This window comes from Etheostoma spectabile, chromosome 2, assembly GCF_008692095.1.
Source record: "Etheostoma spectabile isolate EspeVRDwgs_2016 chromosome 2, UIUC_Espe_1.0, whole genome shotgun sequence".
Classification (NCBI taxonomy): Eukaryota; Metazoa; Chordata; class Actinopteri; order Perciformes; family Percidae; genus Etheostoma; species Etheostoma spectabile.
Genome location: NC_045734.1, coordinates 14,843,724 through 14,857,264, shown reverse-complemented (window position 1 = coordinate 14,857,264; position 13,541 = coordinate 14,843,724). Strand labels below are relative to the sequence as shown.

The window sequence follows — 13,541 nt, the reverse complement described above, 5'->3', positions numbered from 1 at the left end:
GTGTGTGTGTGTGTGTGTGTGTGTGTGTGTGTGTGTGTGTGTGTGTAATATACACATACAGTATATTAGCCCAAAAGGAATTAATATGTACTGTATATAAATTCCTTTTGGGCTAATATAGCATGCCTGTATCAAAAAGTGTATTAGGATAGGGCAAAGATCACAATGAAATACAGAAAATAATTAAGTCACAAGACACACGTCAGCATCTTTCATCCACCTCTGAGCTAGGAAAACAATGATCAAGAAGCAACACAAAACAAGTTAAAACGTATTCATTATCACACCTTCTAGCTGATTTATTTATTTCTTAAACACGTTAAGCCATCCATTGCCGTGCTGGCAAAAGGTTCACACCATTTAAGGAGTGGTGTGTTGCATTGACATCATACGTTTCATCAAAAGAAATGTTCATTTTTTCCCCTAACAAAAGAAGAGACCAACCAATTGAAAAGAGCAACTAGTAAGGATGACAAAGACACTGGCATTGTCCTGCAGTGGTAAGGAGGCCACTTGCTGGTAAAAGCACTGATCGTCATGGAAGACATCTCAATATGTATTACAGTCCAACTCTTATTTGACTCCTTCACTGCTGTCTTACCATCATCTTGCCTAACTGCAACATTCTTCAATCCAATGCTTTTACGACGCTTCCAAATATATATTAGCCCAACTGTCAGGTTAACACTTAAACCTGACTAAATATAAAGACTACAGTGCCTTTGCATCATCTTCATCATCTCCACCTTGTCTGTGCAATTGGCTAAGTAACACACTGGAAATGACAGAAACCCTACATACAGTCATACAATACAAATACAAACATTATGAAAAATGAGTTTGTTTACTTTTCATTTTTATACAAAACGTAAGGGGTGCTAGAGCAACCAGGAGTTTAATTTTCCTCCTTTTAGATATGAGGTTTTGATATTTACGCTGGATGTTAACCATAACTGTGTAGTTGTTTTTACAATAGTTCCATGATACTGGAGGACAATAGAACATTTGGGACAGGACTGATGCATAACATTAACAAACGCAAACAAACAAGTTAGTGATTCACAAATCAAACAGAAGATATTATAGTTTCATATGATCTTACTTACAATATTCCCCCATGCACTACACAATAGTCTTGAATTTTCATATATTACATATATGCTACATTCTCTTATTTAATTTAAATTAGTAGTATAGGTTGAACTCGGACAATTCAAACAGTAATGACTCATAGCAAACATAAATGGAACCCATAAACTGGATTTTACATAAACTATTAATTCCTTTGATAGCAAGAATAGCAATTTCAATGTTTGTTTTTATCAACAATCACAATGTATATACATTACCAGAAACTAAAGCAAGCTCAATTTTAACATTCTAATTCTCCAAATGTTTCTGTATTGCGCACACATAAATACACATAAAAATACAGAACTAATGTTTGGGAGAGGTTACAGTAGTATATTTTTAAACATCTCTATTTTATATTTAAAATGCATACCAAAACATCTTAAAAAACAAACAAAAAAATGTCAATATGCTCATTTCATAATGTCCAAATATGGTGTGCAGCCACCCGGTGGTGGTTTTGAATGATGTCCATTAATAAAATGCCATAACAGTAAAATATATTAATACTTGTATCCTGCAATGTCATGTCCTCATAGAAGGGTCGAAGGTCAGAGAGCAGTCATGGTTTGGCTAGTTGGCTGCCCTATTAGATTTGGTGATTCATTTTTTTTGACCACATGTTGATATTCCATTAACTGCAATAAAAGAGAGATAGAGAACATACATGTAAATATATTCTGAGAGGTTCCACACAGCAAGGATAATGTTAGCCTGACCAGTTAGACCAGTGGACTGTTTCTTCACAGCTGATATTAGGACATGTAATGGCAGCAAAGCAGGATGTACGGGTTTAATTAATAACACTAAAACTGCATGCTGGCTCGCTGGTATTATTCACTGGGAATAGTCCGTACAGACCTATTGTTGACCCACCCAGGTGTTAATTAATTATAACTCTTTTCAGGAATGTGTAGGTGTATAAAGACTCTCGCTTACTCTCATGTCTCTCTTGTCGCAACTGTTAGGGCGGGACAACTTACACCTTTATGATTCATTAACCGTACATGATCATTTTTGGTGGCCTCAGCATAATTAGACCAAACGTTTTCCTGGTCAGTAGTCAAATTAGTTTATGTGATAGTTACAGTGTCTTGAAAATGCTCAAAGCTCTTAAATGCTCAATCTTTGCAGCTGACTGTTCGTAAACTCCACCAAACAGCAATTAAGAGAATCATAGCTTGGCAACTGTAACAAAGCAGGAATGTTGATGTAGTGTGCCAACTCTGTATCTCATGAGTTTGAAAGTTGCTGTCAATTTTTCTTTTAGCCTTTCAATGGCAAAAGCATTATATCATGTATGCAGCCATCAAATGCATTTTATTCATATTTATTTATTAGGGCATTTTTCTTTTTAGGTAGAACAGCTGAAGAGAGACAGTAAAATGGGGAGAGAGAGAGGGGACGACATGCAGCAAAGGGCCTCGGGTCAGATTTCAACCTGGGCCACCGGCAAGGACTGAGCCTACATGGGGCACATGCTCTACAAGGTGAGCTAGAGGCCTCCCCATCAAGTGCATATTTAAGACCCCTTATCAAGTCAAGTGGAAACACGAAAAACTGTTTCCTGTAGTTTAGTAGCCACAAAATCTACACATGAAAGTTGTCATTCTAGTCAACAAAAGCTATGGTTGTCATCTCGAAATAAGACGCGTTCAGAAATTACAGCACATCTTGAGTGGTAAATCTGCTTCCAGTATAATTGTGAACTGCATTATAATGTTGACAGGACAGACAAGGACAGATGGCTACTGGCCGGCCGACACATTCACATGCTGTCTCCCCCCCCTCGCCCCCAACTCAACTGTCGCCACCTGTTGGTGATTTGCTGGTATAATGTTTTGTGTATTGGATTACCATCACTTACTATACCTTTAATCAAGGTTTCTGTGTTTCTTACGGTCTCTTACTGTGAGGGGATGCTGGGCGAGCCCGAACGGTGGAAGTGGATGTTCTGCCACTTGCCGTCGCGGCGGTGCCACACACGGGTCTCCTCAGACTGCATGGTGCGGGGCATGCCACTGGTATCCATGTACTGGGTCAGTCGAATATAGGCAATACAAGCTGCATTTTCCCCAATTAGGTGCACATGTGGGTTCAAGAGGATGGTGTGCACTGGCTTGTTCCCTTTGGACAGGGCTGGAAGGGAGACAAAATGGCTGATTACTGAAAATGTCACTTAGTAAGACCTTTAATAATAGTCATTTGGGTTTGGGAAATTCTAAAACAGCTGCATGATTGTTCAAAACCAAACCCTAACCCTATCTTAGAAGGAATACTAACTGAAAACAAGAGTTACTAAAAGTCACCATATGTTGATGCTGGATAGTGGACAAGCACAGGATTGCCAAGTGATTGAGGTTTCTAGGACATGTCTGGTTTATCTGAACTATTTTTACATTGACTGAGGACATTCAGCCATTTATGGCAATCATTATTCATTAGTAATTTTTTTGCTCCAAGGTTGGTCCATAACTGCAGTCATGCCCTTGCAGTGTACCAGCAAACATAAACTGTAAACCGAGGACTAAATATTGATATACAACAAACAATTTACCCCATGCCCACTAATGCACCATTGACACTTGCTTACAAAATGCAAAACAACATGCTCAATACCACGTTCAGTGTGTTTGAGATTTCCTTAGTTTGAATTATATATTCTTTAAACCCTACTAATTGGAAGCAATAACAGATTCCTATTAAGATGGTTAGGTATTTTGTCTTTCTCTGTTCGTCATGCGTTTTTCTAGTTCTGGCTCTACCTCACCTGCCCAATGGCTTATCTCAGTGATTTCTTTTAACCTTCCTCCACACCTTATTGGCTTCATTATGCTGCATGCATTTATATATATGGCCCTTCTAGAGGGAGTTTGATGTAGCTAGTTTATGAGCTATTCTAGTTATACTGTTATTGTTGTTGATGTTGTGTCTGCAAATTACATTGTGGGACAAACCCTTACCAAAAAAAGGTGATCTTAGTACTGGCTTCTACAAATATACTTAATTTTCTCATGAATTATACAAATGTATAGCATGCGTTTTTGATTCCATACTGTAGGTTGCAGCGCAACTGTTTGCCAGGACATTAAATTGAGCAAACAAGTTCTATCCACTGACAATTAAACAGGAAGTTTACTCATGGTGCTTCCATGCATACAAGTGATTCATTAGAATCTAATGAATAGATCATACAACACACAATCCAAATGTAAGCAAGCATAGTTATAAATCTCACTTGTTTTAAACAAACTTCAACAAATTGTTATGAACAAATATTATCCAGCTGTTGATCCTTCCAAAGGCTATATTATCTTTGCCAGCAGTTTGGATGCGGAGCCAGCTGGCTGCTTGTACCTTTTGGAGCCACCCCAGACCCCTGGCTATTACACATTTCAACTTCTCTGGACAACAGAATAACGAGCAAACATTGTGACAAATTCCTTCTCAACTGAACAATTCTGTTGGTTGCCTAAATAGATATTTTATTCTTCTATTTTGCAAAATGTGACAGTTTTAGGCCACATACAGCTGCCCTAATGATGCTGCTAAAAAAAGTCTTATTAATGTTTACCATTCTCAAAGTAAAATCGATGGAAGTCATGTCCTTCCACCAGGTTGCCGAGGGCCTCAGGCTCAAAGGAAGTTAGACCAGGATCACAAATCTTCCTGTTACCCCAACAAAGAATACAGAATCAGCAAAGGACATCAGCAATCTAGTCATCAGCCATGTTGATGCTACTTTACAAATTCAGAGAGAAAAAACACTTACGCATAGGACTCAAAGTCTCCATTGTTGATAGACTCAATCAACTGCTCAGTGACTTTGATAATTTCCTGTTTGCGAGCTACAACACAACAACACAGAACATCATCAACTACACAAACCAATGTAAAAATGGCTAGTTGTTACTGTGTTTCAGACAAATGTCGGTCTCAGTTCAGATAAAGGAAATCTGATTTCAAATCAGCTTCAACTGAGTACTAGTCTACGAATTACCAAGATTTCAAAGTTATTAGAAATGGAAGGCGCTCAAAAAATGTTTTTGTTATTTTATATCTGAGTAACAAAACAACAAGAAAGCCTCCCATGACTAATAGTGATATCAGGCAAGAAAATGCAAGATGACATGATTCCTTTCACCAACAAAGCTCAAAATGAACAAAGACAAACCAATGCTCAGATGCAAGTATTTGCTACAAAGGTAGTTTTAACTAAGTAATGCTGACAATTACCTTTATTGTTATTGGTGCAGGCTGGGGGATATTAAAACAATTACTTAACTCGTGCAACAAAAAGACATGTTAGTAGTAAAAGTAAAGACAAATATAAATCAGTATTTTACCGCCATTGCCTTTACAGCCATAAGCTACAACACTGTGTGTACATGATTGTATATGATTATATGTGAGTCAGCTATTTACTGTGTGAGACTTAATGTTTGGTTAAGTCAGAGCAGAGGACATATAGAGAAGTGAAAAGAGCATCTGTGTATACAATACACAAAGATACAGCAGAAAAGCATATTCTTACAATGCAAATACAGAAGAATAAATCGGATGGAACAAGCAGATATTAAGGGGCCAAAAACAGAGGTTTTATTTTACTGGAGAAAGGATAGTCAGTGCATTAAGCAGACAAAAAGTCACTATAAACTGTATCAAACACCCACTTATATAAGCCAAGGAAATTATTTGTTCATCAGGAACACAGGATTTAAGACACTTTACAAGGAGAGATCCCTTTCCTTCACTAATGACTGGGGAACAGGAGGGGAACAAAACAAACCATCAATCTCCTCCCCGCAGAAGGACTTACTCTGAACTGAGGAGGTGGGAGTCTGTCTTGAGTCAGACATCTGTGAGGAACGGCTCTTAGAGCTCAAGATACCACTCACTAAGCTGCCCAGATGAACGGCTGTCAGCGGTTGCGTGGACGGGCGTGTGATTGGGTATCACGTGTTTGGTATGAGATGTAACAAAGATAAGGGCATACATGTGTATTCATGTATGTATGAGGAAAGGCAGGATAAGAAAATTGATAGTTTCAACAAAACATAAGAAGGGGAAGAAAAAGGTAGAAAAGAGAGACATTAAGTTGCACTGAAAGCATAAAAAGGTATGCAAAAAAGAACTGAAGAAGCAAATGCTTTTCCCTCAGACATAAGATGGGAGAAACTTAAGGATGTGCATGAGGGCAGGAAAAAAGAACAGGGCGGACAGAATTTTGCAAGAGGAGTTGACAGCTAAGCGGGAGGTTGCAGTTGTTAACTTGCTGTGCATTTTTGCTGTGTTGCAAAACAGAATGAGAAAAAAACTATAAAGGAATGAACAGTCTGATTTGGAAGGACTGACTGTTACGTGTTACTGTAACCTCACTGTGTAGGTGAGAACTGTGAGTAGGTAAATGAGACAAAAACACAAATGTCCCTACCTTTTACATCATCATCCTCAATGGTGGTGTTGGCACTCTCTATGGACTCCTGTAGAATGACAACCTACACAGTTTGTATATGTAATGCATGCATTGATAATGATATAGTACAATATACATTTGTAATATCAATGAGTGTTAAAATGATTTTTTAAAATGCTCTTGATTTTGCTAAATTAAGTACTATGGGGGCATTTTTCAATAATACAGTCAGCAATACAGCTGACAGGAAACAAGAGACAAGGAAGGAAGGATAACATGCAATAAAAGTCCCTAGCTGGGCTTAAATCAGATTACATGGTAAGGGGCTTATACCACTAGGCCAACAGGATGCCCCGATGAACATTATATATTAACAGTTGATTATATAACAGTACAAGATATGGGCTTTTTACAGTTGGTCAAGGGAGATGCTACTGCTATTAGTTTAAATTGAAAAAATGAAAAGGTCTAAAGTATGGGAGGAAAAAACAGTGATATCATGCTACTAAGAGTGAAATGGTAATTTTATAGTAATACCTTATTTCCATCCACGGGGTTGTGGATCACAGTTGTCTGTGGTTCCTAAAGAAAACAAATGAGAAAACTTTTGGGAAGAAATAACTACATGGACCGAATATATATGATTGCACAGAAACTGTTAAAGGAAACTTGTTTGTGTGTTTTCAGATATTGACTCTATCTATCTATCTATCTACTGATCTATCCATCTATCTATCTATCTATCTATCTATCTATCTAGCTATCTATCTATCTATTTATCACAATGCATCTTACATCAAATGAAAAATAAACCCTTCTTCAATCGCCTGTGCCCACTTGTTTTTCTTTCTTCATGCTTTTATGTCTTTCCATTCTCTCATCAGCTACAATGGCCTGCCTTGGTAATCAGACGTCTGGGCTTTTTGTGAATCGACTTGGACCAGAAGCTTAGTCCTTCTAATCACTCACCCGATTACACTACATCAGCTCGTGTGTGTGTGTGTGTGTGTGTGGTGTGTGGGTGTGGGTGTGTGTGTGTGTGTGTGTGTGTGTGTGTGTGTGTGTGTGTGTGTACATGATGATGAAGAGAGAAAGGGATTAGAGAAAGAGAGAGATGCCTGTGTTTATACGTAATCATCTTGATAGCAAATGGGGGGACAGAAAGCCTTTGACATCATGCAGAGCAACAGTCATGTGGCCTGATGTAGACAGCCAGTCAGCAGACACCATGCGCAAGCCAACGAGTGACAGCCAAATCACTTGGGAATGTAGCATTATCATAAGCCTAAGGAGGCGACATTCTCACACGCCAGCCATGCACAGGCAAGCTACTCTATAAGAGCAGCAAACTCAAAATAACACACCCTTGCTACTTTTAGAATCAAATGCAAAACTGATAGCACTGAAGTACATGCATGGTGTAGGTGTGTAAAGAAGGAGAGAGGAGGGGTGGGTGGGTTGAGGTTCCCCCTATCTACAGATTTAAAAATACACTAGTCAGAGACCAATCCAAATGTGTCTAAATGCTTATTGTTTCAGCAACATTACCAATATACAGATCCAGCAAATCCAAACTGCCCAAGTTATGTATGCTCCATGCATGCTCTGCTACTGTATATGAGAAAATGAACAAATCATTCTCATTTATGATTTTTGTTTATGGTTAGCTGTCTCAAATATGCTGGAGCTGGGACATGCTTTTACACAAAATTTCATTCGGGGATAGCCTAAAGTTGAGCTGTTTCACCCATTTTCTTTAGTCTTATACACCTGGTTAATAATTAAAATCTTATCAAGTAAAGGCTGAGATCAAACATTATATGCACTGAACCCGTGTGAAAGGGTGAACCTGTTCCTCCTCCACAGTGGGTGTGAGTTGGGGAGGTGTTAAAGGTTTTGTGGATGAAGGTGCAGGTGTTGAAGAAGTGTGTTTATACCAGCGCAGGGGCAGGGCCAGTGTCTTTAGGACTGGTCATTGTGTTGGCTTTGTTGTTGACCTGCAGGGGGCAGTGTAGAGGGGATATGACTCACACACTCTTTCAGACACACGTTTGTGCACACATGTAGGTACACACACTCTGGCTAAGGTCCATTCCAATAAGAGAACTTTCCAACTCATTTGTCCTAAAGATGTGATGTTACATTGTTTCCAACTAAGACCTCTTCATGAAATCTGTGTATCTTGTAAAGTAGGCTACACTTAGTCAGGAAGGAAGATTTATTGAGTAAAGCTCCACTTTAGACAGAAGCAGAAGCCCAAGAGGCCAATAACACTAGGCTGTTGTGAAGATAGGGAAAACTGATTAAAAGTAGTCAAGAGGAAACTGCTTATGTTTGCGAAACCAAATTTCTTAATCGTTAAAAAAGTTTTGATTGAATTGTAAACTGAGCTAGGAGAATAGAAAGAAAGCTGTTAGTAATAACATTGGGGAGATCAGGAGACAAGATAGCAGTTAAAATCTATTTTGACCACCCACCCTGTCCGATAAGATAAAATAGGAAACTAAACCAACAGACCTCCACCAACTTTAAACTTGTCTATCCATATGGATGTAGATACTTGTCCAACTATCTACGGAAGGAACTGTGAGATCAAGCTAAGAAAAAACAACCACCATTACCCACTATTGCTTGGAGTGACTGTCCCTGAATGATGAATCTAGGTGCACAATGAACTTTCCAGCACACTAATGCAAATAACATTGCATTTACTTCATTGTGCAAAGCAACTCACCTTAACACCATCTGCCTTCTTGTTGAGCAAACTCTTGGCTGCTGTAGAAAGGAAAGAAAGAGACAACACTTCAACATGAAAGTTCACAAACAGACTCCTGAGCCTGAGGCTACACTAACATGCAGCAAGCATCAGTCAACTGTGCTTATCTTCAAACTCCAGGTGCAAAATCCAACTGCAAGATCCATAATGCAATGCAACAGATGCTTAGAATGTTATCTTTGTTTATGCAATGTTGTTCTCCGACTACATACTGTACTAGTTCACATGTGAAGTGCTAAAGGGTGGGTGGTTGATTGGGTTTGTATTTAGCAAGTGATGAAAGGGGTTATCTACCCATCTCCAACAGGCCAAGACAGCAATCCTAAATTAACATTTGCACACATACACATGCATTTATCCACTAGCACCCACACATACAATCCCACCACTCTTCTCTCATTGTATTTCTCATGGTAAATAAATAATCCAAACACTACTAGATTACATTTAAAAATACATGCTGTATGCATTCTGATTTCATATTGGCATTTGCAAGAGTGAGCTTAAATTTTGATCTTTTGAATACCGAACACTTCATCTTCATGCATATGTGATTGACTATTAGAAGAGTAATTATACATCACAACTATTTAGTTGGGCCCAACCCCGCATATTACCCTGTCATTCCAAAAACAATCTTACCTCAAATGGAAACCACAATCCAAACAAAAGAAGGAAAGAAATTTGAAAAAGGAAGAAAATTATGAATAAAAAGAGACAGAAATGCACTAATGCATTTTACTGTTAAATGAAGAGAAAAAGCAGGCTAATAAGAGCCTGAGAAAATAGAGATAGGTAAAAAATAAATACATGCAAAATGGTATGATAGGGCGCAAAATCGAGATAAAGTGAATGGGTAACAGCTAGAGAGATGGCTCTGTTTACCAGTGGCACATTTATGCCAAAATCACGTTTGTTCTATGAAAAAAGAAACACAGACCAAAAGGAGTTCTAAATTAGGTTTGCCTACTGTTTAGTGCCTCTGATAAGTTTTCCTCATGAATAGAAGATTGCATTTTTCAAAGCGTACAAAACCAAACTACCAATTCTGAGAAGTATTTATTTTTTTCTTTCAGATACAGGTTTTAGTTTATAAGATATGTTTTGGTAACCAGGTCTTGTACACAAGGCTGAGAGAGACATACCTGAGAAGTTTCTTGTGACCAGCAAAGTGGTCAATATGGCTCCCTGCAGTGATAGAAAAGAAGAGAAGAAGGAAGGAAGAAAGGAAGGTGGGAAAAAAGGAAAAGACAGAAATAGGAAGATTGATTATAAGGTCACAGCAAGGAAGAGGCACACAGCAAAAGGGAAACTTAAAGGTTTTAGAGAAAAGTAAAGTATTGACTGAGGAAGAGGGGAGATAGAATGAAGGCCTAATAGCTTGTTCTAAATAAATAGAAACATAAAGGATTGCCAGACGTCTCACCTTGAGTTTTCTCCTGGCGTTGAATTTCTTCAAGCACTCCACAGTCTCCTGCCTGTGCATCATGGAAGCTACAGTGGACCGTTGCTGCAGGAAGAAGATGAAAGTATTTGTGGATTAAGAGAGTATGGAAACAATGGATGGCAAGAATGGATGCATGTGCATGTGTGGCCAATACGACTATGTGTGTTTGTACAAGTTGGATCTGATGGCATACCTAAGGCGGTACCTATAATAGCTCATAATTATTAATGTGTGGGTCTTTATTGCTGTGTCTGCATCTCTAAATCTGTTTATGTGTTTTTCTGCATCACTGTTGTTTATGTGCCACATACGCAGATCCAGGGATGTTTGAGGGCCTCTGCGGCAGTGATGCGTTTACTGGGGTTGATTGTTAGCATCTTGTTGATCAGATCTTTGGCCTCAGGAGTTACAGTGTCCCACTCTGGGGATGGGAACTAGTCAAAAAACAAGAGTATCAAACGCAAGACAAATAGACAAATTTAGTAGGGTCAAAGTAAAGCATTGTCAGAGTTTTAGCAAGGCAAGGGAGAGGAGAAACTAAAAACTTATTTAACATTAGTAAACAGACAGACTTCCGTCCTTGGAAGATATCAGATGGACTAAATACATGTACTCACTTTTTTATTTTAACATAATTTTCACCAAATTGATGCACACGGCAGCAAGACAATCAATCAAGATCATCTATAGTATTCTTCTTTAAGTTATAATTAAAGAATCTACAAAAGTCTTAATAGATACAATAATAATATGTGATTTTTTTCAAATGACAGCCCCAGGTTGGATTGTATGTGTGTAAGCGCTTACATCATAGGCCCCTGCCTTGATTTGTTGGTACAGGCGGTGTTGGTCCTCATCCCAGAAGGGAGGGTAGCCCACCAGCAGGATATATAAAATCACACCTGGAAGAAAGCAACATGGTAAGTTAAGCATGGTAACGGAAAACAATAATATATTTTAGTACTGTATACTGCAAACAACTATATTATTTACTACTATTAAACACTTGAAACAACATGAAGTTGCAGTGTTGGTGCAAAATACTCTTCTGCACACACCTGACCAGGTCAGACAAGTCATAGACTAAGGTTTTATCTCCAAGAGATAAAAGAGATAAAAAATAATTTTAATGTTATTTACCACAGGCCCACATGTCCACTGGCTTCCCATATGGGTCTTTCCTCAAAACCTCCGGAGACAAGTAGCCCGGGGTGCCGGCAAAACCTGGAGGAGTTATATGGAGGGAGGAGATGTGGAATGGTAGGCAGGAGTGGGCAATTTAGTGACTAGGCTGTTTCTCAAATAACTAAATGAGTGATTGATAGATTGACTAACTGGTTGGTTGCTTGATTGACCAACTGCTTCAGGTTGAAAAATGGATGGATGAATACTCACCAAACCATGCTTGCTGGTCCCCCTGCACCTCGATAGCCAGCCCAAAGTCAGCCAACTTGACCGCCGCCCCCTTCAGCTTACTGGCCAATAGAAGGTTCTCAGGCTGGGGGGGGCGGAGTCAAACAGGTTAGAGGTGAGAGGTCACACGCTCTGGGAACAAGCTGCCCACAGACACAGATCTAAAATCAGATTAGCCAAACCAAATCCTAATCCAAACTATTAGGGGTCAATGCTAAACTGCTCTTAAATCAGTGTCTGAGGCAACTCCCTTCCTGCCACACAAATGACAGAGAAACATAAATGTGCACGGGACCAAATCTCTAACAGACAAAGGACATTTTCCACGCTGGAGCTGTGGACTTGCTCCCCAATTCTCATGGATTCTGAGCGAGTGAATTGGTCGCAGACATGATGTGCTACCACCAACACCAATCCATGAGTGGGAACAAAGTGCACACTGCAGGGAGAAGGCTACAGGGGGCTGTGGTGTAACAAAGACGTTGATGTAAAAACAAGTGACTTAGCCACATATGGGTAACTACAAACACACCGCACAGCATAATCATAAATACATGCAAGCACACACTCTCAAACACACACACACACACAAACACACACACGGACACACACGGACACAGGTGCAGAAAGGTCTTTGCTAACCTAAGGCAGATAGGCAGTGTGCTCTAATGAATAATACATTTCCTAACATTTAGCGAGTCTAAACACAGATAGCCTGTGATCAGTCAAATTATGGCAGACATATGCCTCAACATGACTAATTGACAAGTGGACAACACCTACATAATAATTTACAGAATGATTGATTATTAAGCATCTGAAAACCTCAAGTTACTTCAAAAAAGTATATCTCCCCTACTAAATAATAATGTATTAATCCCACAAGTTATCTTACACACGCTCAGTACCTATACATGCACTAATGTCAGAGTGAAGGGAGCTGCCGCTGTTGATGGACGTGGGTTCATATGAAGACTTGAACCAACGGCGCTCTCATTCCTAACCTTACTCCCTTTGTTATTTGCAATACTATAATGTTCACCTGCACCGCTGACTGTTGTTATAGTAACAACTGTTTATATCTGCATCTTGCACTACTACCTTGACGGGAATATCAATTTGCACTGCCAACTGTTTATTTACAGCACCAATTGTTTACATACACATTTCCAATACCGTACTTTAACTGTAATATGCAATTACTTTCCACTGCACTTTAATTTGGATAACTTCTGTCCAAAGTTTATTTGCACTACCTTAAATCCATTGTTATACTGCTCATTTTAGCCTAACTTATTATATATATATCTGTAAAAATCCAGTTTATAGTAATAGCCATCTGTATATATATTCATAGT

General features: G+C 38.9%; 1 protein-coding gene across 17 annotated transcripts in view; it reads right to left on the bottom strand.

Moving 5' to 3' along the window:
• Positions 1-277: 277 nt before the first annotated feature.
• The window catches only part of camk2d2 (calcium/calmodulin-dependent protein kinase (CaM kinase) II delta 2), a 37,559-nt gene continuing 24,295 nt past the window's right edge, over positions 278-13,541 (bottom strand). The window contains exons 7-22 of one of the 17 annotated variants that reach the window (XM_032499835.1): positions 12,166-12,268; positions 11,911-11,994; positions 11,578-11,672; positions 11,082-11,204; positions 10,750-10,833; positions 10,469-10,511; positions 9,282-9,322; positions 8,485-8,544; positions 7,085-7,129; positions 6,566-6,614; positions 5,951-6,049; positions 5,368-5,388; positions 4,904-4,979; positions 4,706-4,800; positions 3,032-3,270; positions 278-1,769 (exon numbers count right to left, since the gene is read on the bottom strand). In XM_032499835.1, coding sequence (XP_032355726.1) covers positions 3,038-3,270; positions 4,706-4,800; positions 4,904-4,979; positions 5,368-5,388; positions 5,951-6,049; positions 6,566-6,614; positions 7,085-7,129; positions 8,485-8,544; positions 9,282-9,322; positions 10,469-10,511; positions 10,750-10,833; positions 11,082-11,204; positions 11,578-11,672; positions 11,911-11,994; positions 12,166-12,268 — 1,251 coding nt within the window. In that variant the 3' untranslated portion in view covers positions 278-1,769; positions 3,032-3,037. The remainder of the gene's footprint in view (positions 1,770-3,031; positions 3,271-4,705; positions 4,801-4,903; positions 4,980-5,367; positions 5,389-5,950; positions 6,050-6,565; positions 6,615-7,084; positions 7,130-8,484; positions 8,545-9,281; positions 9,323-10,468; positions 10,512-10,749; positions 10,834-11,081; positions 11,205-11,577; positions 11,673-11,910; positions 11,995-12,165; positions 12,269-13,541) is intronic. The other 16 variants (XM_032499827.1, XM_032499844.1, XM_032499848.1 and 13 more) reach the window with 16 other exon arrangements.